The following is a 26537-nucleotide window of genomic DNA, read 5'->3' as shown; positions in this document are numbered from 1 at the left end:
CATAAGATACCACTTCACAACCACTAGGAGAACTATAATCAAAAGTCAGAGAATAATAAGTGCTGACAAGAAAACTAGAACCCTCGGCCAGGCACAACGGCTCATGCTTATCCTAATATTTTGAGAGGCGAAGGCAGGAGGATCAGGTGAGGTCAATAATTTGAGACCAGCCTGGGCAATATAGCGAGACCTCATCTCTATTAAAAATAAAACTTAAAAAAGTAGCCATGGCCCAGGCACAGTGGCTCACACCTGTAATCCCAGCACTTTGGGAGGTCGACACCCGTGGATCACTTGAGGCCAGGAGTTCAAGACCAGCCTTCACAACATGACGAAACCCCATCTCTACAAAAAATACAAAAATTAGCCAGACGTGGTGGCACATGCCTGTAATCCCAGATACTCGGGAGGCTGAGGCAGGAGAATTGCTTGAACCCAGGTGGCAGAGGTTGCAGTGAGCCAAGATTGCACCACTGCACTCCAGCCTGGGCAACAGAGTGAGACGCCATCTCAAATATATATATATATATATATACACACACACATACACACATATATATATACATACACACACATGTTTTTTATATATATAAAAAACGTGTGTGTATATATATGTGTGTGTGGGTGTATATACATATATATATATATATATATACTTACCAGTTTATAAAAAACAGTTGGATCCAAATTATTTTTCTGACAAAATGGGATAAGATTAAACTTTAAGCATTTTTCAAATACGCCACCTTATAAAGGTTCTGAGCCAAATTTTGGGTAACACAGCCTAAGTCAGTTACCAATATACTGGGTTGGACAAAGAATAGTTAACTGTGAAAACATGACTGCATTATGTGAGGAGGCCCAAAAGATAGGAGTGACTCTAACCAGTCTGTACAGTATTCTCTTGGACTCAATTTTTTGTCCTTGAAGAAAAGAGTGTTGCCCTTTCTTTTAGTATAGGGAGGAAGTCTTTCCATGAGAATTTCATCTTTTGCTTTTAAGAAACAGCATGAAGTTCATAATGATTTTCTTTCTGTATCTCCTGGTTGTCAAGTGTTTTTACTTCAATACTCAGTATTCCAGAATAGCCATTTAGAGGATAAAGAGGAGGAACTGAAAGGAGTGGGGAGGCTCCAGAGAGGAACAGTTTCAGCTGGCTTTGACTCTGTTTTGTAGGAAGGCAATCTCTGAGTCCTGAATGGACTTGTTTTTTAGCCTCAAGATATCAATGAGAAATGCGTACCTAGAGTGTATGATTTTATAACCATGGTGTTTTGGTTTAAAGAATAAACTGAATGATCCCTATAATGTTCGAATATATTACTAGCTGGAGTCCTAGAAAATCTGGCATGTCTTTGAACTCTGAGACCTCATATTAACTAAATGTATCTAGGTGACTGAGGTTGGTTTTTTCCCTTTTTTTTTTTTTCTCAGTGGCTTGTCCAGCAAGAAAGGTGATTTAGTTTAATGCTGAGTATACAAAGGCCAAAGAAACACAAACAGACAGAAAATAAATGTATGTACTCACCAGGAAGAATAACAGCCATCTTCAAATGCGGGGAAAAAAAATCCCCTCATCCAGACCTCAAGATCCAGACCTCACAACTGAGATCAACAGGAGGAAAATAACCCTCCCTAACAGCAGATATCCCATACAGGAGAGGGAAAGGCACCTCCCCAGCCATTTCCCAAATAAGACAGGAGCTGAAGACAACCAGAGAGACAGGGACTCACAGTGTGAGGGAAAGAGTGTAATGAAAAGAGGCTGGAAAAGTTGGCAGTGCCAGCTGACACAGAGCCTTGGAGCTCACATGAAGAGTTGAACCACAAAGGGTTCCAAGTAGGGATCTGATACAACTGGGTTTACATTTGGGGAGAAGTGTGTAAAAGAGGACTGCCCTGTCAGAGCCTCACATTCTCCTGGTCAAAGGGGCTGGGTCAGGAATGTTCGCATAATCTGACCAGTATCTGAGACAACTGAGACTCAGTCTGTCTTCCCCAGCGGGACCGATACCTAGGAGAATGTGGGCTGGGTGGGAGCTGCTGCAGCTGTCTTATTACCACAAGAGGATAGTCTACTGGAGAGTGGAGCTGAAAGAAAATTATGACAGTGAAGGAGATCTGGCCTGACCAAATTCATCTTGCCTTTAAAATCCAAGCTGCCTGTATTAGTCCATTTTCACACTGCTGATAAAGACTGGGCAATTTACAAAAGAAAGGGGTTGAATGGATTACAGCCCCACATGGCTGGGGAGTCCTCACAATCACAGCAGAAGACAAGGAAGAAAAAGTCACATCTTATATGAATGGCAGCAGGCAAAGAAGGCTTGTGCAAGGAAACTCCAATTTTTATTTTTATTTATTTATTATTTTTAGATGGAGTCTCGCTCTACTGCCCAGGCTGGAGTGCAGTGGCATGATCTCAGCTCACTGCAACCTCCGCCTCCAAGGTTCAAGCGATTCTCCTGCCTCAGCCTCCCGAGTAGCTGGGATTACTGGTGCCCACCACCACGCCCGGCTAATTTTTATATTTTCAGTAGACAGGGATTTACCATGTTGGCCAGGCTGGTCTTGAACTCCTGATCTCAGGTGATCTACCCCACCTTGGCCTCCCACAGTGCTGAGATTACAGGTGTGAGCCACTGTGCCCAGCCTAAAAATAAAAATTGTAAGACTGACAAAACAGACTCCTTGTGGCAATAAGATACCAAATTTCAACCTGACTCTGGCATTGCATCACATGCTCTCTGAGGGCTGCCACCTGAGAAACTTCATCTACATAACAACAGCCTTGGCTTCCACAACCCCTTTATCTTAAGCATTCTTTTCTACTGACTTCTTAAATCTTTAGACAAAGCTTAACTCTGTCAGCCAATTGCCAATCAGGAAATCTCTGAATCCACCTGGGACCTGAAGCCCCCACCTCCCCAAGATATCCCACCTTTTTAGACTGAAGCAATGTACACCTTCCAGGTATTGACTTATGTCTTTGCTTGTTAACACCTGTCTCCCTAAAATGTATAAAACCAAACTATAACCTGACCACCTCAGGCACACTTTCTCAGGACCTCTTGAGACTGTACTCTGGGCCATGGTCACTCGTATTGGCCCAGAATAAACCTCTTTAAATATTTTACAGAATTAGCTTTTTCATCAAGTGTCAAAGACAACAGGTTTCAGTTTGTATGGTTGCTGATAATAAAATAATTCTAAGTATGACATATACTATCTATATAGTCATGACTATAAGGCATGAGAAATAATATAGTCAGGCTGGGTGCAGTGGCTCATGCCTGTAATCCTAGCACTTTGGGAGGCCAAGGCAAGTGGATTGCTTGAGGTCAGGAGTTCGAGACCAGCCTGGCCAACATGGTGAAACCCCCGTCCCTACTAAATATACAAAAATTAGCTGGGTGTGATGGTACGCGCCTGTAGTCCCAGCTACTCAGGAGGCTGAGGCAGGAGAATCACTTGAGCCCAAGAGGTGGAGGCTGCAGTGAGCTGAGATTGCACCGTTGCACTCCAACCTGGTCAACGTAGCGAGACTCCATCTCAAAATAAATAATATAGTAAAATAGCATCACAATGCTGGGCATGGGGCATGCTGGCTCACACCTGTAATTCCAGCACTTTGGGAGGCCAAGACAGCAGGATCACTTGAAATCAGGAGTTTGAGACCAGCCTGGGCAACAAAGCAAGACCTCGACCCTACAAAAATTTTTAATTAGCCAGGTATAGTGGTACACACCTAGTGCACCTCCCAGCTACTTGGGAGGCTGAGGCAGGAGGATCTCTTGAACCCAGGAGTTCGAGGCTGTAGTGAGCTATGATTGCACCACTGCACTCCAGCCTAGCTGACAGAGGAAAACCCTGATTCAGAAAAATATATATATATATGTCACCATGATGCAGGGATTTTGCAATGATCAGGTCTATGAAGAAAACACTTTTTACCTAATTGCAATATAATATTGTTATTTACTGAATATTCACAGTAAGATCCTGCTGCCCCTGCCTACTTATGACCTGAGTTGTGCCTGTTCTGTGTCCTGCAAGATACATGTAGCCTTAGGGAAATTATAGGTCAGGTGTAAATGAAATGTGTGGGAAATGGACGCAATGGTTCCACTCTACATTGTATAGAGAAGGCTGAACACTTTTGCTGCAGTGGTTTTGTCCCCTTTTATGTGGCATAAATCTAGTTTATACATTAATACTTAATACTTTATTTCTATTGTGCAATAAAACTTTTTTCAGGAGCAATAAACTAAAATAAAAACATCCCAGAAACCCCTATTTAATTATAAATTAAGTTCTGAATTTCGATTTCTAAAAGTTGATTATGAAGGTGAAACTTCCACAAAACGTCAACCTTTACCTTCCATCATGGAGGTCAAAGATAAATCACCAACCTCAAACAAGATGACACAATTCCGATTCGGAAGCATCACATCTATCAAAAGTTAGTAATTATTTTAAGACTGTGCCTGAAAACAACATGTGGATCTGCAGAAGTGGATTTATATATCATCCCGTAAATCATGACTCTTCACTTAGATCAAATTTTTCCTCAGAAAAGTACGTCAGTGTGATAGTATTAATAACACATTTTTCTGACTGGGCGAGGTGGCTCATGCCTGTAATCCCAGCACTTTGGGAGGCTGAGATGGGCTGATCACTTGAGGCCAGGAGTTTTAGACCAGCCTGGACAACATGGCGCAACTCTGTCCCTACTAAAAATCCAAAAATTAGCCGGGTGTGGTGGTGCGTGCCTGTAATCCCAGCTACTTGGGAGTCTGAGGTGGGAGGATCGCTTGAACCCAGGAGAGGGAGGTTGCAGTGAGCCAAGATCGTGTCACTGTACTCCAGCCTGGGCCACAAAGCAAGACGAGACTCCGTTCAAAAAAAAAAACAAAAAGGCCAGTGCAGTGCCTCACACCTGTAATCCCAGCACTTTGGGAGGCCAAGGAGGGTGGATCACCTGAGGTCAGGAGCTCAAGGCCAGCCTGGACAACATGGTGAAATCCCGTCTCTACTAAAAATACATAAATTAGCTGGGTATGGTGGTGCACGCCTATAGTCCCAGCTACTCAGGAGGCTGCGGCAGAATTGCTTGAACCTGGGAGGTGGAGTTCCAGCATAGGCGACAGAGCAAGACTCCATTTCAAAAAAAAAAAGGCCAGGCGTGATGGCACATGCCTGTCATCCCAGCACTTTGGGAGGTGTGTGGATCACCTGAGGTCAGGAGTTTGAGACCAGCCTGACTAACATGGTGAAACCCCGTCTCTACTGAATACAAAAAATTAGCCAGGCGTGGTGGCACACACCTGTAGCCCCAGCTACTTGGGAGGCTGAGGCAGGAGAATCACTTGAACCCGGGAGGCAGAGGTTGCAGTGAACCGAGACTGCACCATTGCACTCCAGCCTGGGCAAAAAGAGCAAAACTCCATCTCTAAATAAATAAATAAATAAAATGTTTTTCTCTGCAGCCCTCGCCAACTTGAGTTTGGAAATTTGAGCCTTTGCAGACCCACCTGCTTCCTACAATGGAATTGAACAAGTCCCTGAACTGGTGCATTTTATTCAAACTCAGTTCAAAAATGTTATCAAAATAGCATCTGAAGCTCCAAAAAATTTTCAGCCTTTGTTTTTTAGCAAATTACAATTCTTACAAAATTGCAAACAGGAAGACATTAAAATGTATCCCTACGGAGCAATAAAACTCAGAGTTCAAAAGAGAATGCCTTTTGAAATTCTATAACTGAACTGTTTTTTTTCTTTTAAAGAGGGAGTCTAGCTATGTTGCCGAGGCTAGACTTGAATTCTTGGGCTCAAGCTATCCTCCCGCTTCAGCCTCCCGAGTAACTGGGACTACAGACGCGGCCACCACGCCCAGCTCAACTGCACTTCGAAACATCCCGACCTGCAGGAGTAAACTCTTCTGACCGGTACACTTGGTCTTAATTGGATCAACCGACATTCCGAGTCCAAATATAAGTAATTGAGAAGGGCCACGATTTTGCAGCATCCAAATCTGGTGACGCACTCACAAGAATCAAGAGTTCCTTACTCCCCCGAGGCAGGGGGCCTGTGAGCGCTGTGTGCCCGGTGCAGGAACAGCAGCGCCGCCTCGCCTTCCGGGCCGTAGGTGGAGCCTCTTCCGGTCCTGACAGCGCCGTACGTAGGCACCCCGCCCTCCCGGCATTCCCCGGGGTCGCCGCGGGCTGAGCGAGAAAAGCTCCGCCACCAAGAGGTGCGCGTGCGCACACGGCGGCAGCCAAACCACAGGCGCGGCCGCAGGCGCGCGCCCCCTCCTGGCAAGCTCTCGCGCTCTCGCACTCACCCCGCCGACGCGCAGGGCCCGCCCGGGGGCCGCGGCAAACTGGGCTGGAGGCGGGCTGGGGGCGGGACGGGGTGGGAGGGGCCGAGAGGAGGGCGGGGCGGGGGGGGGTCGGAGGGGCCAGGAGGTGGCGGGGTGCGGGGGACTAGGAGGAGGGAGGAGGGCGGGGGCCGGGGGGCAGGGGGGCTAGAAGGAGGGCGGGGGGGGCGGAGGGCTGGGAGGAGGGCGGGGCTGGGGGCTGGGGAGGGGGGGGTGGGGGCTGGGGGAGGGCGGGGCGGGGGGAGGGCGGGGCGGGGGGTGAGCTGGGGGGGGGGGCGGGGCGGGGGGGGAGCTGGGGGGAGGGCGGGGCGGAGGCAGGAGGGCGGGGCCGGCGGGCGGCGGCGCTGGAGTCGGCGCGGGTGCAGGCGCCATGGAGGCCGAGCGGGGTTCCGAGCGCCCGCCTGCGGAGCGTAGCAGCCCGGGCCAGACGCCGGAGGAGGACGCGCAGGCCTTGGCCGAGTTCGCGGCGCTGCACGGCCCGGCGCTGCGCGCTTCGGGGGTCCCCGAACGTTACTGGGGCCGCCTCCTGCACAAGCTGGAGCACGAGGTGCGGGGAAGGGCGGCGGGCACGTGCGGCGGCCGGGGTGGGAGCGCGGCGGGAGCCCGCGGCGCGGGATAGGAAAGAGCGCTCCTGGGCGGCGGGAGCCGCGCTGAGCCACCCCGAGCGCGTCCTGGGCAGTTCTGGCGCGGCGTGGAGTTGGGGGCCGAAGAGTGACAGCAGGAGACCGGGGTACCTGCGGCCCTGATCTGCCCGGGCTGGAGGCCGGCTGAGGGCTGCGGTGGGAACTTTAGGTCCTCCACACACCCAAGCCTCACACAGCCCTGCGAGGAGTGAAATTCATCACCCCCACTTCACAGATGAGAATACTGCGGCTCCGAGAGTCCCTTCAGAGGGATTCTTTCAGCCGCTGCCTCACAGGGACAACGGGAACCCCGTGAATTTGTGTAGCTGTAACTGTTGGGTTCACAGAATTCAGTGTTTTTTCATTTGATTTGAGCCTCGGGGTCCCCTCATCTTGCAGGTTAAAGAAAACAGGCTGTGAGAGGTGGAGGAGAAATCTAAAGAAAAATGGAAAGGGTTGAGAAGCCTCTAGGTTCTCTCCTTTTTTGTGAGGACGGCCCATCCTGCTCACCTGCCTCCTCCACTCCAAAGCGTTCCCACTGTCCTGGCTGGGGATGAGCCCTGGATTTTTATTGTGTGCCCAGGGGCTGAGGCCACAGCACCTTCCCGGGCTGGCGGGGTGTCTTGTCTTTAGCTGGGACCCGACATCTCCTCCAGGTGCTGCCTCCCAGACTGAGATGAGGCTAGTGGTGCAGGTGATGAAGTGGAACCCCAGAGCCAAGAACAGGGACCCGGGCCGGGAACTAGGAGTCCCTGGGCCTGGCTGCTGGCCAGACCCTACGGTCTCTGAGCCAGTTTTTCTCTGTGTAATCCTGGTTGGACTAGGAACCTTCCTGCTGGAATCGTGCAGTGAGTGACACCTCCTTATGTTACAGTGTAACAGAGTTTCCTCTGCCCCTCAATTCTGCCATATGCTTTCCGAGGACCACTCTGGTCCCAGGCCTGTGCTGGGTGGAAGGGTCCTTGGTTTGTTCATGAGGACAGAAAGGTTCCCATGTGCTGCGTGGAAGGAGCACAGTGGGAATGACCAGCTCCTGCCCAGCCAGCCTCCACGGCAGCACGCCCTCCGTCGGGCAGTCACTCGCCCTCCGTCGGGCAGTCACTCGCCCATCTGAGTCCTGTTCTCCGACCGGGAAGGGGATGGTGAGACACCACCTGGCTCCCACAGTATTGGAGGGATGGGACGTGGCATGAGAAATATGCCCGGCACACAAAGGGTGGTCGCCACCGCGTCACGTCCCCTGCCCAGGCCGCCCTGCCTGGTGTTGCCCTACTAAGGGGCAGCCAGTGTTTTTCCGTGACCCTCCCCAGCCATTAAGGGCAGAGCTGAGTCACTGCTTTACCATTCACAAACTTGCAGCTCTTGCCGAGTGAAGCCTCCTGCTGCTGCTGGCCCACGTGTGGGGGAGGCCGCCAACAGCAGCAGCACCTGCCAGCGCTATGGGCCCTTCCACCCCTGGCCATCAGCCCTCTCCCTCACCTTAGGCCGGCTGCCCTGGAAAGGATGGGGAAACTTGAAGATATATATTTTTTTTTTCTTTCTTTTTTAAATTGAGACGGAGTCTCGCTCTGTCACCCAGGCTGGAGTGCAGTTGGCATGATCTTGGCTCACTGCAATCTCCCCTCCCGGGTTCAAATGATTCTCCTGCCTCAGCCTCCTGAGTAGCTGGGATTACAGGCGTGCACCACCACACCCAGCTAATTTTTGTATTTTTAGTAGAGATGGGGCTTCGCCATGTTGGTCAGGCTGGTCTTGAACTCCTGACCTCGTGATCCGCCCGCCTAGGCCTACCAAAGTGTTGGAATTACAGACGTGAGCCACCGCGCCGGGCCGAAGAGATGTTTTTAAAATGTCTACTCTTCTGTCTGCACAAGCTTCCCAGTTGCAAAACCATTCCGCTTATCTCCTGGGGAGTTCTTCCAGTCCTGCCATGAAGGGGTTGTGGTGAAGGAGAAACCCAGCATCCCATTTCACAGCTGGGTTGAAGCCAAGCCAGGCTTGTGGCAGGCTCTCTGTCACTCAGACTCATACTGTCCCCTAGGGATTTGATTTGGAGTACTGGGGTGGAAGCCTGATGTCTGGATTCCAGCCCTCTGAGCCTCCCTCCAGCCCTAAACTGGAGAAGGCAGTAGCCTCCCCAGACCCACCTTGAGGGCTAAAGGAGAACTGGACACCCCTTGTCTCAGGTGCCTTGTCTCTCACGTGACCCCTGGTTTGCTCCACGCTGGGCTATCTGCCTCCAGGCCTTCGCTCTTACTCTTTCCTCTGCCTGGAGTTCCTTTCCATCCTCACCCCGTAGCCTCATGTTTAAATCTCCTTCAAAGCTGGCCTCTGGTTACGGTTCCTCATCCATAAAGTTTTCCCAGGCCCTCCAGGCCCCAGAGCAATTTACCTGATACTCTCAGGTGGCCTAGACCTTACTCAGCCGTGAGCTCCCTGAGCGAGACCATGAGTGATTCATCCTCATGCCACCAAAGGGCAAGTCCTGCCCAGTGTACAAAAGCTGCCTGCACCTGAGTAGTTAGCTAGTTTCCAACTGCCGTTTTTAATCGAGTAGTGGGAAATAGGTTTTAGGGGGGCACTGGCCTTCGTTGAGCCTCCACTGTGCGCCAGGACTTTATGCACACTGTTTGATTTCATTCCGTCAGTGTCCTGAAAGGTGGATGACACCCCCTCTCACAAGAGAAGAAACAGTCTCAGGAGTGCAACCATGGCACCACGTGCTTATCATTAACATTTGTTGTGGAGAAGTGTAACAATGGCACCGCGACAGAGCATTTGCTGTGGCACCGCGTGCTTATAGAGCATTTGCTGTGGCCGGGCCCCACTCTGAGTTCTGGGTATGAATCATCTAATCCTCCCAGTAGCCCTCAGAGGAAGGTTATGTTATTCCCATTGTGTGGATGAGGAAACACGCACGGGATAGTTCAGTAACTTGTTCAAGGTCACTTGTCTAGGAAGTGGTGAAACCAAGATTTGAACCCACACAGCCTGGCTCCAGAATCTGCCCAGAAGCCCCCCTTGCCGGCTTGTGGCAGACAGGGCGTGAGTGTGGCTGTGCCAGGGACCCCGCTGCTCCACGCACACTAGAAGAGGTCACTTGTCTGCTTGACTAGCCACACAAGGCAGGACCAAGGCCCTTATCTTCCCGTCCCACCTTGATCTGGGGCCTTGCTTCCTGTTGGCCTGGATTGGGTGGGGCTGGGCTGGAGAAGGCTTCTCTGTGAGTTGACTCAGCTGTCCTGGTGTTGAAGGGTTCTTCTGGTGAGGGGGCATTGGGGTGTGCCCCCAGCCACCAAGATCCTGACTCTTCCATTAACCTCCAGTGTAATTGGAGCCACCCTGTCTGCCTTTGGGGCCTCTCTTTCCCTCTAATGTGAGGGGGGTGGACCACAGATACCTCCAGCGAGTCCTCGAGGTCCCATCTCCATGCACAGCATCCCGTGGGACAAGAGGCTCTGGATGACAGCTCAGGTGACGGTGGGGTACATTAGGTCCCTGTTCTGGGCCTGAAATCTCCAGGAGCTTCAATCTCCCCGCCCGTAAGACTGTGTGTAGTTGCATTAAACAGGTCCCACACCTCTGAAGGAGACAAGTTTGTCCTTGAGGCCTGGGTGTGGCACCTTGGGTGGCTTTCTGGAGTGGAAGTCCTGGCTGTGGTGAAGGCATTGGGGTGGGGTGTCCTGCCCACACCCCTGCTGACGGGAGCTCTGGCCCCAGGTTTTCGACGCTGGGGAAGTGTTTGGGATCATGCAAGTGGAAGAAGTGGAAGAGGAGGAGGACGAGGCAGCCCGGGAGGTGCGGAAGAAGCTGCCCAACCCGGGGAGCGAGCTGTGCTACAAGGTCATCGTGACCAGGGAGAGCGGGCTCCAGGCAGCCGACCCCAGCAGGTAGGAGCCTGGCCAGAGACACCACCACAACCTTCACTTGGTGAAAGGTGGGAGATGCAGTAATGCAGATTCTCCTGGGCCCTGCACCGCCGCTGGACATCTTCCTCAGGACAGCTTTGTGGCAAGCACATGTGGCCAGCGGTGTGTCCATCAGGGCTTCAGAGTACTGTCCATGGCAACACAGCATTCCTGGGGTGACCAGATGGACCTCGGCCTGAGAGCCTCTCCCAGCGGTCTCATTGTCACAGTGGTCCTGCTACAGGGGATTAGGAGTTCCAGTTTTGCTCGAGGTCACCCTCCAGCTTAAGGGTGCAGGTCAGCCCCACTCCTCCCCGGTCACAGCCCCTCCCTGGTCCTGCTGAATTGGAATCTGGGGTGGGCCCTGGAACACCTGAGGACCTGAGACCCAGAGCAGGCCTGGCCTTGCCAAGGGCCACGGGGTAGTTAGGGCAGAGCTGAGGCTGTACCTCAGGCTTCCTGCCCCCAGGGACCAAGAGTGGCTATCCCTAGGACAGGCCTGCAGGCCCCTCTGCCAAAGGTTTTGTGGACCCTCGGAGAAAACTTGCTGGGCCCCCGTGTCCACGCACAGCTCTTTGGGCAGGGCTCTGGTCTCTTCTGCAGAGCTTCTCCCGCCTCCTCCTCCAGCTGGGAGTGGGCAGTAGCAAACCACCCTGGAAATACGGACAGCCCAGCACCCCCGCCCCTGCGTGCTCAGGCTCACCCTCCCCTTCAGGTTCAGTGAACTGAGTTCTCCTGTGCCGCTCAGGCCCAGGAACAGGTGAATTCAATGCGGTGGCTGCCCTGGGAGCTCCCAGCTCATTGTGTCTCTCCGGCCTACAACCACATACCCCGCTGCCAGGCGTGTTTTGGGTGTGGGGGAGGCTAGGGATCCAGAGTCTTGGATTTGGAGCCTGAGTGTTCATTTCAACTCCACCTGCTTCTGGGCCTTTCTGCTTCCAGACCTTCATCCCCCTGAGTCTCCCCTGATTGCCAGGCCCCAACAAGCTCTCCATCGTCATCCCCATAGCTATCTTTGTACAGCACCCCTTGTTGCACTTGTCCAGGGTCACCCCGAAGGCCTGGCTCTGCCCTGCATCACGTGGTCACGCACTCTAGCACAAGTGCAAGAGTAAACCCACTTATTTTAGGATGGGCCAGCAAAAGTCATATAAGCACGATAAGATAAATACTCCTGAACTTGCCCCCCAGCCTAAGAACTGGAACACTGGCTGTCCCTTTCATTTTAAAAGGGGAACAGAGACGGGGGCAAGCTGGAGGCTGCTTTGTCTGTTAGGAACCTGTGTGTGTGGTGCATCCTAATCCGGCAGAGCTCTGGGAGGGTTATGGTCAGCCCTGCGTCCTACAGGGTAGGGACAGTTCATCCTGTGCCACAGCCCCAGCATGCCTCTGTAGCAGCTCAGCTGCAGGGGTCCTGTGTGCGGGGACTGGAAGCCTCTCCCACAAAAAGGCCTTGGTGCTTCCAGAAGACCTGGCTGCGTGGGTGAGGCCTGTGTGGTAGCCCCCATGCCACCTGTGTGCGTTGGCCTCCGGCGTGTAGGGCCTTTGCTTTTGTTGAGCAGCTGTGGTATGCCAGGCCTTCAGGCAGCAAGACAGGCAGCATGGGCCTGCCCTGCAGTGGCCCAAGGTCCAGTTGAGGACTTCGTGCTAGTGACTGCGGGTGTGTTTATTACAAGTGCTTGGTGGACAGTAGGTGTACCGCATATCTGGTGTCATTTGCTGCTTATGACAGCCAGGTGACAGGCGGTAGAGACCCCTTCTGCCCTGTTTGAGAAGCTTGAAGAGGAGGAGGCGCTCGCCCAGCATCACACAGGGAGTGAGCAGCAGCGCCAGTACCTGGCCCAGGCCCACTGGAGTCCAAAACTGGACATAACTATGGCACCCAGTAGGCCAAATCTCGGGACGCTGGGCCCTGGTCCCAGCACAGCCCTGGGCCTCTTCCTCCCCCCACTTCCCTTTGCCCCATGCCTGCCCGGCAGCCTCACACTGTGGCCTGTGCTCACAGCATCTTCCTAATTGACCACGCCTGGACGTGCCGCGTGGAGCACGCGCGCCAGCAGCTGCAGCAGGTGCCCGGGCTGCTGCACCGCATGGCCAACCTGATGGGCATTGAGTTCCACGGTGAGCTGCCCAGTGCGGAGGCTGTGGCCCTGGTGCTGGAGGAGATGTGGAAGTTCAACCAGACCTACCAGCTGGCCCATGGGGTGAGTGGGTAGCTGGGCCCCGGGGACGGGGAGGACAGGCATGGGCACAGACCTCAGCTGCCCTGTGCCATCAGGCTGGGTGAGGGGCCAGCCAGAGCAAGCAACTCACTTTCTCCTGTGGCTTCCTAAGGAGAGTGCTATCCTGGGGACTCGGACCCAGCTGACCTCTGAGCCCACAGGACGCAGCCCTCTCAGACTCCTAAACTGAAACGGCCCAGATGACACAGCCGCCTCTTTCCTGGCCCCTCTGATTCTGTCACTCTCTTAAAAGCCCTCAACCGTTCCTCACCCACCCCTGCTGGCCTCTCCGGGGAGTCACCCCATGCTCCAGCCCCTCACCACTCTTAGTTTGGGAAAAGACACCTGCTTGTTTCTCATGATTTTAGCTTAGATACCACCTCCTCCAGGGAGCCTTCCCTGAGCTCAAAGACTATTCCCCCCACCCCCCAATTACCCACAAACCCAGATACACCCCTACGGGTGCTGGGCTGTGTGCCTTGTTACCAAACGCCCTTTTACCACGAGTGTTCACACTGTGTTACCCAGGCCTGTGTCCTGGTCTGCAAAGGCAGGACTGCTGTCCCAGAGCCCCTAGCTTGGCTAAAGGTCCTGGGATACATGTGAGAGGGCCTCCAAGATCAGAGAAGTGGCTGTGGGCTGGTGGTCGAGGTCTGGGTTCTGGAAAGGAGTTCCCGTGGGTGCATGGATGAGCGAGGGGTGCCATATGTGCTCTGTCTGCAGACAGCCGAGGAGAAGATGCCGGTGTGGTATATCATGGATGAGTTCGGTTCGCGGATCCAGCACGCGGATGTGCCCAGCTTTGCCACGGCACCCTTCTTCTACATGCCCCAGCAGGTGGCCTACACGCTGCTGTGGCCCCTGAGGGACCTGGACACTGGCGGTAAGTCCAGCACCTGCCTGCCCTGGAGGAGGGGCCTCAGTCCAGTGTCACGTCACCCCCTCTGATGGGCACACATGTCTTGGCACAGAGGAGGTGACCCGAGACTTTGCCTACGGAGAGACGGACCCCCTGATCCGGAAGTGCATGCTGCTGCCCTGGGCCCCCACCGACATGCTGGACCTCAGCTCCTGCACACCCGAGCCGCCTGCCGAGCACTACCAGGTGCGGCCCTCCTCCACCTCTGGGCCTGTCTGCTTGGTAGCTTCCAGAATGTTCTCTGTGCAGACACCAAATATTATCAAACCCCAGCCGGATGCCAGGCCCTGAGCCAGTTACCGTGGGAGGCATAGAGTTTTGGGAGCCTCTGAGAGATGCCCTCATCTCTCAGAGAGTGAACACAAGCTGCCTGTGGCTGCACGGTTGGGGCTCCAGATCCCAGGGTGCCTGGTGCTGGCGTCCGTCCTCAGGGGGTCCAGGCTGCTCCCTCGGGAAGGAGGGGGCTGTGCAGTTGGTCTTGGCCGTGAACCCCACTCAGCCCCTTGTCCTCATCTCACCGAGGCACGGAAACACCCTGTGTTCACACATGGCGTGCCTCCCTTACTCAGCAGGCCTGCAGGTTACCGTCATGGTCACTGTTACTGATAACAAAGGTGTTTTCAGTCTCGGTCAGGGCCCTGAGGGACCCAGCTGGCCCACTCAGAAGTGCCTGGCTGGAGGTAAGAGCTCATCCAGGCCCCATACAAGGAGGCTGGCAGGTTAGGGAGCCAGAATTAGCGAGGCCCCGGTGCTGGGGGTGGAAGAGGAGCCTATGGGAACGTAGCCACCTCCAGAACCAGTCAGGGCTGGGTAGGAGGTTCCTACCCTGACCCGTCTCCTCCTTCCCCTCCTCTCCCATCTGCTGCTGCTTCTGTAGGCTGGAACCAGCCTACAAGGGAGCCTGTGCTTAGTACTTTGTGGGCGTGTGCCACTCAGTTCCTTACAGTTTTACAGTTCTGTTTTTATCTTCATTTTACTGAGGATGAGGACATTGAGACACAGAGAGGCTAAGTCATTTGCCAAGGGTCACACAGCAGGTGGAAGAGCTGGAGTCCAGCTGAGGCTGCAGGCTTGCCCCACGGCGACTAAAGTCGTCCTTTTTGCACACCAGGCACTAAGTGCCTCGGAGGGTTGTGAGAAGGGTTAGACGAGTTGACTCACGTGAGAGTGGGTGCGTGGAGACTGGGCGTCGTGGCTCACGCCTGTAATCCCAGCACTTTAGGAGGCTGAGACGGGCAGATCACGAGGTCAGGAGATCGAGACCATCCTGGCCAACAGGGTGAAACCCCATCTCTACTAAAAATACAAAAAATTAGCCGGGCGTGGTGGCGGGCACCTGTTGTCCCAGCTACTCAGGAGGCTGAGGCAGGAGCATGGTGTGAACCTGGGAGGCAGAGCTTGCAGTCAGCTGAGATCGCGCCGCTGCACTCCAGCCTGAGGAACAGAGCGAGACTCTGTCTCAAAAAAAAAAAAAGAGAGTGGGCGCATGGAGTGGTGGTGTGTTTGTGTGGGCGCTGCTGATTGCAGGGGTGGGCTGTGGGGGGGCCTCCTTTCACTTTTGATCTAAGTCAGTGGTGATTGAACCAACCATGCCAAAAACAAAGGGGTCAGTCTTATTGGTTCAAAGGGTGCTTACAAGCCTCCCGGAGCCCCTGCACCAGGAAGGTGCTTAGTACACGGTTGTCTGAAAAAGTGAATGCCTTCGTGGATGCAACTGGAGGGACAAACACTTCCTGGTCTCGGGGTTGTTTGTTAATGGAACATGAACTAAAGTTCGTGTTTTTCCTTGGGAAGCTCTGGGCTGACGAGGAAGAGGAGGAGATACAAGGCCAGGCATCCTTGTTTTTTCCCATTTGACCCTTCACAATCAGGTCTGCTCTGGGCCCAGGGTTGCCTGTGTCGATTAGCTATGGCTGGGTAACAAGTAACTCCAAAACTTAGCACCTTAATACAGTAAACATTTATTATCTCACACGATTTCTGTGGGACAGGAGTTCAGGAGTGGCTCAGCGGGGTGCCTCTGGCCTCAAGTCTCCCTCGAGGTACACAGGCCGCCCGTCGGGCTGCGGACCCGCTTCTGCATGGCATATGTGCATGCCTGCTGTGTTGGTGCTGGCTGTTGGCAGCAGGCCTGGGCTCCCTGCCTTGTGGGCCTCTCCGTAAGAGTGCTCAGGTGTCCTCAGGATGTGACACCTGATTTCTCCCAGAGCAAGTGATCCAAGGGAGAGAGAAAAGAGGAAGCCTCAAGCTTCATGGCCTTGTTGCAGAAGCAACCCTGTCCCTTCCACCTTTTTTCCTGCTCATTAGAAGCAACTCATTAGGCCCATCCCACCCTCAGAGATGGATGCGGCTCTGCCTTTGGAAGAGAGTGTTAAAGAGTTTGTAGGCATGTTTTAATCTTTTTTTTTTTTAATTTTTTAAAAAAGATAGGGTCGGCCGGGCATGGTGGCTCACGCCTGTAATCCCAGCACTTTGGGAGGCCGAGGCGGGCGGATCACGAGGTCAGGAGATCGAGACCATCCTGGCTAACACGGTGAAACCCCGTCTCTACTAAAAATACAAAAAATTAGCCGGGCGAGGTGGTGGGCTCCTGTAGTCCCAGCTACGCGGGAGGCTGAGGCAGGAGAATGGCGTGAACCCCGGGGGACGGAGCCTGCAGTGAGCCGAGATCGCGCCACTGCACTCCAGCCTGGGTGAAAGAGCGAGACTCCTTCTCAAAAAAAATAAAAAAAAGATAGGGTCTTGCTTTTGTCCAGGCTAGAGTACAGTGGCATGATCCTAGCTAACTGCCACCTCCACTTCCTGGGCTCAGGCAGTCCTCCTGCCTCAGCCTCCCGAGTAGCTGGGATTCCAGGCAACTGCCACCAAGCCCCGCTAATTATTTAATTTTTCTGTAGACACGGGGTCTCACTGTGTTTCCCAGGCTGGTCCTACACACCTGGGCTCAGGTACTTCTCCACCTCAGCTTCCCAAAGTGCAGGGATTACTGGCTTGAGCCACCGTGTGCAGCCACGTGGGCGTGTTTTAAATCATGACACTGCTGAAGCTCCCGACAGCCCTCCTGGCTCCTAGGATAAAGCAGCTCTGCCCAGGAGGGGCTTGGCACCTTCTCGCCCCCTGTGATTTCGAGGTAGTACTGAGAAGATGTGCAACAACGTTTACCTTGTTCTTTTGACACCAAACTAGGACTGTTCAGCATCCGAGGGGTCTGGAACCCCAGAATCCTGGGGTGAGGGAGTGGTTAGAGGCTTTGGGGTGTTGGGAGGGAGGAGCAGCCATGTGCCCCGTGAGGCCATAGAACCTGACACCAGGTGGTGAGGCTTGTGTCCCCTCCCTCTCTTCCTTTTTTTTTTTTTTTTTTTTTTTTTTGAGATGTAATCTCACACTGTCTCCCAGGCTGGAGTGCAGTGGCACAATCTTGGCTCACTGCAACCTCCGCCTCCCGGGTTGAAGCGATTCTCCTGCCTCAGCCTCCCAAGTAGCTGGAATTACAGGCATGTGCCACCATGCCCGGCTAATTTTTATATTCTTAGTAGAGTGGGGGTTTTGCCATGTTGGCCAGGCTGGTCTCGAACTCCTGACATCATGTGATCCACTTGCCCCACCCTCTCAAAGTGCTGGGATTATGGACATGAGCCACCACACCCGGCCTTTCCCTCCCTTCCTTGACCTCATCTCTACCTCCGGTGTGTTTCCTCCTAGGCCATTCTGGAGGAAAACAAGGAGAAGCTGCCACTTGACATCAACCCTGTGGTGCACCCCCACGACCACATCTTCAAGTGCGTAGCCCCCACTGCTTGGGCTGGGACTTGTCCCCATTCTCCGCCTCCCACGTTTCGTGGTTCCCACAGCCCCAGAGCAGTGCTTGGCACATGGCGCGCAGCAAGTCACCCATGTCCTGTCTGGGCACAGCAGTGACAAGTGCAGGGAGTGGAGTTCTTGGGACCCCAGAGCAAAAGCCGCAGAAAGAGAGTGAGCAGGGCTTTCTGGAGATTTTTTTTTTTTTTGAGATGGAGTCTCCCTCTGTCACCCAGGCTGGAATGCAGTGGCATGATCTCAGCTCACTGCAACCTCCACCTCCCAGGTTTCACACCTCACCTATGAGGCCAGGCATAGTGGCTCATGCCTGTAATCCCAGCGCTTTGGGAGGCCGAGCCAGACGGATCACCTGAGGTCAGGAGTTCAACACCAGCCTGGCCAGCATGGTGAAACTCCGTCTCTACTAAAAATACAAAAAAAAAAAAAAAAAATTTAGTAGGGCACGGTGGCGGGCACCTGTAATCACAGCTACTCGGGAGGCCAAGGAGGAAGAATCGCTTAAAACCTGGGAGGCAGAGGCTGCAGTGAACTGAGATTGGGCCATTGCACTCCAGCCTGGGCTACAGAGCAAGACTCCTTAAAAAAATAATAATAAAGTCATCCTTGAAAGTTAAAAATAGGAATAGGCCATGGAAATGCTGGCAGTGGGTAAAGGGCCCCCTGGGCAGAAGCATCAGCCACCGCCAGTCCCCATCCCACCCCTGTCCTCTGGGCACCAAGGGGTCACGTTACCAACCTTGCATGTCATGGGGCTGCTCCGCCTACCTGGATACCATGTTCATCCAGTCCTGGAAACCGACACCAGCCAGGCCTGTGCGTGCCAGCCCTCCCCAAAGCAGGGAGCCTTTGCTGGCCGGGAACATGCTGGGCACCCACAACAGGCACCCAGGCTGCCAGTAGGGGCCCCTCCCAGGAGGCTGCAGGTGTGGCTGGTGAGTTAAGGAAAGCCAGGCCGGCAGGTCCAGGCGGGACACCTTGCAGAAGCAGGCACAGGTGAGGACCCAGAGATGCAGAGCAGATTCCACCTCAGCCCTCACAGGAGCCCCTCCCTGAGGCTCCCAGCCACTCCCCTTGGCTGCCCAAACCTGGTCCAGCCAGGAACAGGCAGCCTGCTCCACTCTGCCCCTCGACCGGGCCTGAGGGCTTTCCTCCCTGCTGGCCTCTGCCCCAGCTGGGCAGCCCAGGGGCTCTTGCTGAGACGTGAGTCTGGTGGTGACCTGGCCAGGGCCTAAGGTCCCTCCACCTCCTCTGGGGCAGAGGCCTCACGGAGGCACTCGGTGTGTCTATATGAGATTGGTGGCCCCGGCTTCATCCTCTTGTTTTCCATGCAAGAGGAAAGAACTAGCACATAATAAACACCCAAATTATGCCATTTAATTTTAATGACAAATGTGAAGTGAACGGTGTGGTCCAGTCCTGCAGATGGGGAACCAGGGGTCACAAGGGTACGGGTTGCGCCCCTCCCTTGGCAGATCGGAGGGAGCGGGGTCCGAAACCGAGCTGTCCAACATCATGACTCGAACCCAGGACTTGCCTCTGCCTCATTAGCTTCAAAACAGGGAGGGGAGTCCCTGAGCCAGGGCTAGTGCTGGAGTCCCGCTTGGACACTTGGGAGCCAGGATCACCCAGCTCGGGCTCTCCCCACAGGGTCTACACGGACGTGCAGCAGGTGGCCAGCAGCCTCACCCACCCACGCTTCACCCTCACCCAGAGTGAGGCGGACGCCGACATCCTCTTCAACTTCTCACACTTCAAGGACTACAGGTGAGGGCACCTCTGGCCACAGGGGCCCTCCCAGTCAGGGCCTCTAGGCACCGCCGGCCTCCCCTTGAGCTGGCGCACCTGCCTCCGCCCTGCAGGAAACTCAGCCAGGAGAGGCCTGGCGTGCTGCTGAACCAGTTCCCCTGCGAGAACCTGCTGACCGTCAAGGACTGCCTGGCCTCCATCGCGCGCCGGGCGGGGGGCCCCGAGGGCCCACCCTGGCTGCCCCGAACCTTCAACCTGCGCACCGAGCTGCCCCAGTTTGTCAGCTACTTCCAGCAGCGGGAAAGGTGGTAAGTCCCAGACACGGCATCGGCATGCTCCATGGCGCTTTCCCCCGGCCCAGCCTCTGTGTCCGCCTGCTCCTCCATGAGCACCCACTGTGGAAACCGTGACGCAGGAGCCGAGCTGGGGGCCCCGAACGTCACGGCCGGCTTCGTGGACCGCAGGACCTCTCCAGGCTTTTGCTAGGGCTGTCCTCTCCACTGCAGCGCAGCGCCCTGGCCTCTGGCAAACCCCTCGTTTCCCATGCCCCTGCCTCTGACAGCTCCTCCCTGGTGCCCCCTCAGCTCCCAGGGAGAAGTGGGCTGCCCTCTTCTGCCTCTGGGTCCTGGGGTGGCACCATCTGGGAACACAGGCCCCAGGCACCACGCAGACAGCCCTTCTGCTACCCAGGGGCGAGGACAACCACTGGATCTGCAAGCCCTGGAACCTGGCACGCAGCCTGGACACCCACGTCACCAAGAGCCTGCACAGCATCATCCGGCACCGAGAGAGCACCCCCAAGGTGGGCCCCGCAGCCCAGGGGCCCTGGCTGGACAGTGAGAGGTGGGGCAGAGGGGACCGAGTGTCATGGTCCTTATGGACAGGTCCAGGCTGGGCAGGGTGGCTCACACCTGTAATCTCAGCACTTTGGGAAGCGGAGGAGGATCACCTGAGCCCAGAAGTTTGGAACCAGCCTGAGCAACATAGGGAGACCTCGTTTCTACAAGGGAAAAACTTTAAAAATTATCCGGGCGTGTTGGCACACACCTGTAGTCCCAGCTTCTCAGGAGGCTAAGGCAGGAGGATCACTTGAGCCCAAGAGGTGGAGGCTGCAGTGAGCTGTGATCGCATCACCACGCTCCACCCTGGGCGACAGAGCAAGACCCAGTCTTCAAAAAAAGAACTGCCCTGGGTGCATCTAATCGCAAAGTCTCTACCACATAGTGTGCCAGGTATGGCTGCCCAGCAGGGTGAGGTGGCTGAGTCTGGACAAGGAGCCTCTCAGAGCCGTGGTAAAGATTCGTAGTGAGGGGACATCCCGAGGCAGTATTGGGATTGCAGGACACAGGATCTGCCTGGGCTGTATACATAGTCAGAGACTGGCGGGAAATGCATCATGAGGACGATTACCGTGGAGACTTCAGGCCGTGGGATGGGGGTGGATAGAATTATGGGTGAGAATTTATATTCCATTTCAATTAAAAATGGATATAAAGACTTTGCTTCAGGGTGCGGTGGCTCACACCTGTAATCCCAACACTTTGGGAGGCCAAGGTGGGCGGATCACCTGAGGTCAGGAGTTCGAAACCAGCCTGGCCAACATGGAGAAACCCCTTCGCTACTACAAAAACAGAAATTAGCTGGGGGTGGTGGCAGGCACCTGTAATCCCAGCTACTCGGGAGGCTGAGGCAGGAGAATCGCTTGAACCTGGGAGGCAGAGATTGCAGTGAGCCAAGATTGTGCCACCGCACTCCAGCTTGGGCAACAGAACAAAACTCTGTCTCAAAAAAAAAAAAAAAAAAAAAAAAAGACTTTGCGGCAACTTAGGCAGGTTTGAAAAGGCAGAAGGAGGAGTAAAGTGCAGCCATGTCTGTGCCCCCTGCATGGCTTTGTATGCTCGGGAGCCCCAGGGGGCTCTGTCCTGGCCCAGCAGAGGAGAGACGAGGGCCACCAGTGAGCTCGCGCCTGTGTCCTCCAGGTTGTGTCCAAGTACATCGAAAGTCCCGTGTTGTTCCTTCGAGAAGACGTCGGAAAGGTCAAGTTCGACATCCGCTACATCGTGCTGCTGCGGTCAGTGAGGCCCCTACGGTTGTTCGTGTATGATGTGTTCTGGCTGCGGTTCTCCAACCGGTAAGTGGAGGGCCGGCCGGGTCCAGGGTCAGGGAGCTGGGTGACCGGGTGGAGGTAGCGGGTGGGTGATGGGCCCTTTTTGGAATCAGAAAGTGTTGGAAGGCACCCTCCATCACTCACCCAGCGAGCGGCCCTTGGAGCCCGTCTCCCTTGGTGTTAATTGGCAGTGACTTGCCCTGCCCACCTCAGAGTTCTGGCGTTGCCCACAGTAATGGATGTGAACACTCTTTGTAAAATGGGCACCAACGTGAGAACCAGGTGCCGTTTTTATGGACCTGCAGAGACTTCACACCTAGCACCTCACTCACCTCCACCCCAGCGTGGTGGGGCTGTGGGGCTCCCCCAACCCACACAGACAAGGGAACAGGCTCCCGCCTGAGCAGCAGGTGGTCCTGCCCCGAGCCCTGAACCCCTAGCTGTGAAGGCTGAGTGGGTGGCGCCTCCCTCGCAGGGACAAGGCTGGCTCAAGAACCCACGTGTGTCTGCACACTTGTCTTCCAGGGCCTTTGCACTCAACGACCTGGATGACTATGAGAAGCACTTCACGGTTATGAACTACGACCCGGATGTGGTGCTGAAGCAGGTAGGGCCTGAGGGAGGTGCAGAGCAGGTTCACACAGAGGCCAGGGCACACCCAGACCCCAGCCCACCCACACTGCCTCCTAGGAGTACTGGCACACGGGCCAGTCCCAGGAGCCGCCTCCTGAGTTCCTGCTATGGAAGGCGATTGTTAGCACTGCCATGATGAGCCGGGCTGGGTTCTGTGTTGTCTCAGGTAGGCCTCCCCACGGCACAGAGGGCCACTCGCTGTGTTTGAGATAATGCAGACACAGGGGGATGGGTCCAGCAGCAGGTTGAAACAGTGTGTTCCCAGCCGGGGCTTACTCCTCACCACCACTTCAACCGGAAAAGCAGACCACCCTGTGAGCGCCAGGGCAGGCGGGGGTGGGGAGGCCCAGAGATGGGTGCGGAGAGGCCCCACCTGGTCCGGCTGGCTGCTGGCCCGTGACCCTGCCCGGGTCTAGGACCCCCTGTCCTCCCTGGTGCACAGTGCTGAGCAGTGCCCCGTGCAGTGGGCACTCAGTGAATGGCAGCTGCACCATCTGAGCACCTGGAGCTCAGGGGCATCTGGACAAAGGCCCTTCCAAGGTCGGGGCGAGAAACCAGAGCTGGCCAGCCAGTGCACACGGACAGGTAGGCACAGCATGCACAGAAGCGGGAACTGGGTACAGGAAGAAAGAAAGGAAGTCCTGGAAGGCCTCTGTGACCTGGCTGGTTGATGACTGTTTCAGATGCACAGAACACCTACCCCACCCTGCCTGTCGCCAGCCTTGCAGGTGCCGCAGACTCCCCATGCAGCCAGCCCCAACGCTCCCTGACCCCTGAATGTGTGGCTGTCATTCCCAGGCATGTCTTGATTATTTTAAGCAGGAGTGTATTCCTGACCATTCAAGCTGCTGTTTTGCTTACTTAGGTTTTTTGTTTTGTTTTGTTTTTTCGAGAGACAATGCCTCACACTGTCACCCAGGCTGGAGTGCAGAGGCATGATCTCGGCTCACTGCAACCGCAATCTCCTGGGCCCAAGCCATCCTTCTGCCTCAGCCCCCTAAAGTAGCTGGGGCTACGGGCACGTGCCTCCATGCCCGGCTAATTTTTTTGTATTTTTAGTAGAGACCGGGTTTCGCCATGTTGCCCAGGCTTGTCTGAAACTCCTGGACTCAAGTGATCTGCCTGCCTCAGCCTCCTAAAGTGCTGGGATTATAGGCGTGAGCCACCACGCCTGGCCTCCTACTTAGGTTTTTATGTAAATATCATCTTACTGAACGGATCCTTCTGCAGCTTGCTTTGTTGGCTGAGTGGCATGTTTTGAGGTTTTGAGGTTCAGGGTTGTCGCTAAGTGTGGCTGCAGTTGGTTATCTGAGGTCTTCACTAATGATAAATCATGGCGCGTGAACACGCGTGGAGGCACCTGGCCATGCCCGTGTCCAAGGAGTCCTCTAGGAGGACTTGGAGAAAGGGCCCTGCCATGCTCTGGTGACTGTACCAGCACACACTCTCCACAGGGGCCGAGTGGTCCTGTTGCTTCTGTCCCTCTTATCCTTGCCTGTGTTGAAGCCTACTCCCTAGGACCCACAGCCCCCAGCAGGGCCCCAGGACATTGGTGGAAGTCGCCCTCAGGTTCTGAGCCCCTCCCTTCTGTACTGTGTGGGTCATCCCGAGAGTCCTCTCCTGGAGCCCTGTGCCTGGGGAGGTGCGTCCAGCATGGCATGGATGGCGGATTCCATAGGGGCCTTTCCTGGCTTGTCCTCTTCTGGGAGAAACCTGAGCCAACTGCCACCTTCCTCAGGTGTGTTTTGAGTAAAGTCTTGAGGCCAAAAAGATCTTGCATCCCTCAAGCACTCTGAGCTGGTGCTGAGCCAGGGCATAGGCAGGCCCCGTGGCAGGGTCTTGAGCCCTGCCTCCTTCACACTGTACTGGGCTGAGTGTGAGGATGGCGCCAGCTCAGACCCTGCAGTTTCTGGAGCCCTTGATATTCATTGTCTCATGTGAGCCTCACAGCCGCCTGGCAAAGTCAGTTTACTGGGCAGGGTACATTTTCCCATTTCACAGAGGAGGAAACAGGCTCAGAGAAGTTAATCCATTGGTCCAGAGTCACACAGTAAGACCTGGAGCCCAGACTCCATCTCCTGCCTCCTGTTTGGACCCTGAGGGGCCGGGTCTGGCTGCCTGCTCCTGGAACCCCCACCCAGTGTCAGAAGCTCCTGGTCCAGGCAGTAGCAGGCTGCCCGCTCCTGGCCCAGCAGAGGCCTGTACAGAGTGTGATGGGCCCTGTGTCTGTTGCAGGTGCACTGTGAAGAGTTCATCCCCGAGTTTGAGAAGCAATACCCAGAATTTCCCTGGACGGATGTCCAGGTAAGTCCTGTCCTGCACACCATCGCAGGCCGGTGGGGCGGGTCCCGGGCTGGGGGCCTGCAGGAGATGCTCCCTTCCCTCTCGGCTGGCATGGGCTGGGAGGGACCTTTGTCCCCTGCAGTTGGTCATTCTCCCCAGAGGCTGGCAAGACAGCATGGGCTTAGGCCGGGCGCGGTGGCTCACGCCTGTAATCCCAGCACTTTGGGAGGCCGAGGCGGGCAGATCACAAGGTCAGGAGATCGAGACCATCCTGGCTAACATGGTGAAACCCCGTCTCTACTAAAAAAATACAAAACAATTAGCCAGGCGTGGTGGCGGGCGCCTGTAGTCCCAGCCACTCGGGAGGCTGAGGCAGGAGAATGGCGTGAACCCGGGAGGCAGAGCTTGCAGTGAGCCGAGATCACGCCACTGCATTCCAGCCTGGGCGATAGAGCAAGACTCCATCTCAAAAAAAAAAAAAAAAAACCACAGTGTGGACGCCCCTCCCTTCCACCCTGGGCGTTTGTGGGTGCTCCTGAGAGGGAGGGAGCTGGAGGGGCATGTGGGGTACCCCTGGGACAGCCAGAGGGTGGCGGCATTGCCTGACCCCGGAATCCCAGTCATATGGAGACGTTGGCTGGGCCACCATGTCCAGCAGCGGCATTCTGGGTGCTGTGTTGAGCTCCCTGGGGCAGTGGGGAGCAACAGGGGGTCTGCGGCAGGAGATGGGCAGATTTGCAGAAGGTGGGCGTCAGGAGTAAGAGGGCAGGTGCTGGGCGCATGTGGCCATGGTGAGGTCTAGAGACGTGAAGATGTGGGAGGGGGTGACTTGGGCCATGTGGGGCATGGGGCTTGGGCAGGGGCAGCAAACCCCCTATTGAGAGGCTGTTCTGAGCAGGCCTCGTAACTCAGCCTCCTTGGTCCCCAGGCTGAGATCTTCCGGGCCTTCGCAGAGCTGTTCCAGGTGGCCTGTGCCAAGCCACCACCCCTGGGCCTCTGTGACTACCCCTCATCCCGGGCCATGTATGCCATCGACCTCATGCTGAAGTGGGACAACGGCCCAGATGGTAAGAGGGGCTCCCCATCTCCTGATCCAAACCAGCAGGCGCCCCCTCTACCAGCCAGCCACAGCCTGGAGAAGGCAGGCAGCTGCCCCAGGCTGGCCTCTGGCTTGAATCAGCCAGGAATCTGGGTTGGGGAAAACCCTGGCTTGGCCCACAGGAAGTGCCTGCGGTGCGGAGTCTGGAGGGGAAGGGCTGCGGGTTGGGCCTCTGAATCGGGGGAGAACTCTCAGGACAGGAGACCCGTGTGAAAGGCACCCTGACCCCAACCCACACCACCCTGGCAGGCCTTCCCTGTGCCAGAACCCCACACACACCACCGCTGCTGCATGTTTACTTTTTTTTGACTAAACTGAACATCCAAGCTTAAAGGGCCACGCTGTCATCCCTAGGGCTGGAGGCAGCCCTGGCCTCTCCTAGAGAAGCAGATGTCAGGCCAGGCCTCCCCAACAAAGTCAAGAGACCCAAGTTCTAGGCCCAGCCTTGTCCTGCTCATCCCCTGGGAATCAGGGCCCAGGTTCATGGCCTCCCAGCCTTTGCTGGATCCCCAGGCCACTGTCCTGCAGAGTGGAGGCCAACGAGCCTTCACACTCTGCTGTGCTCTTTGCCGTCAGGAAAGCGGGTGATGCAGCCGCAGATCCTGGAGGTGAACTTCAACCCCGACTGTGAGCGAGCCTGCAGGTACCACCCCACCTTCTTCAATGACGTCTTCAGCACCTTGTTTCTGGACCAGCCCGGCGGCTGCCACGTTACCTGCCTTGTTTAGGCACTCGCTGTCCCCAAAACCTGTGCTTGGGGCAGGATTCCAACCTCAGTTCTCTGAGCTGCTTCTGCAAA

At 55.3% G+C, this 26537-nt stretch overlaps 1 protein-coding gene across 2 annotated transcripts; it reads left to right on the top strand.

Moving 5' to 3' along the window:
- Positions 1 to 6684: 6684 nt before the first annotated feature.
- TTLL12 (tubulin tyrosine ligase like 12) lies at positions 6685 to 26475 on the top strand. 2 transcript variants are annotated; one of them, XM_032140172.2, is made up of 14 exons: positions 6685 to 6926; positions 10723 to 10892; positions 12916 to 13114; positions 13856 to 14015; positions 14104 to 14237; positions 17754 to 17830; positions 19518 to 19634; positions 19730 to 19924; positions 20307 to 20418; positions 21596 to 21747; positions 22249 to 22330; positions 24592 to 24660; positions 25568 to 25706; positions 26315 to 26475. In XM_032140172.2, exons 1-14 carry the CDS (start codon positions 6750 to 6752, stop codon positions 26464 to 26466), a joined length of 1935 nt encoding a protein of 644 aa, XP_031996063.1. In that variant the 5' UTR covers positions 6685 to 6749; the 3' UTR covers positions 26467 to 26475. The 2 variants fall into 2 exon arrangements, with proteins under 2 accessions (XP_031996063.1, XP_031996064.1); XM_032140173.2 differs by lacking the exon at positions 6685 to 6926 and adding an exon at positions 6964 to 8144.
- Positions 26476 to 26537: the final 62 nt, after the last annotated feature.

The sequence above is a fragment of the Hylobates moloch genome, unplaced genomic scaffold, assembly GCF_009828535.3.
Source record: "Hylobates moloch isolate HMO894 unplaced genomic scaffold, HMol_V3 SCAFFOLD_19, whole genome shotgun sequence".
NCBI classification, from domain to species: Eukaryota; Metazoa; Chordata; class Mammalia; order Primates; family Hylobatidae; genus Hylobates; species Hylobates moloch.
This window is presented reverse-complemented; position numbering and strand designations above follow the sequence as displayed.

Excerpts from the sequence above, each read along its gene's own strand:
- TTLL12 (XM_032140172.2), top strand. The coding sequence starts at position 6,750 with ATGGAGGCCGAGCGGGGTTCCGAGCGCCCGCCTGCGGAGCGTAGCAGC. Across the intron at positions 10,893-12,915 it reads CAGGCAGCCGACCCCAGCAG|CATCTTCCTAATTGACCACG; the intron begins GTAGGAGCCTGG and ends CTGTGCTCACAG. Across the intron at positions 19,925-20,306 it reads TTCCAGCAGCGGGAAAGGTG|GGGCGAGGACAACCACTGGA; the intron begins GTAAGTCCCAGA and ends TCTGCTACCCAG.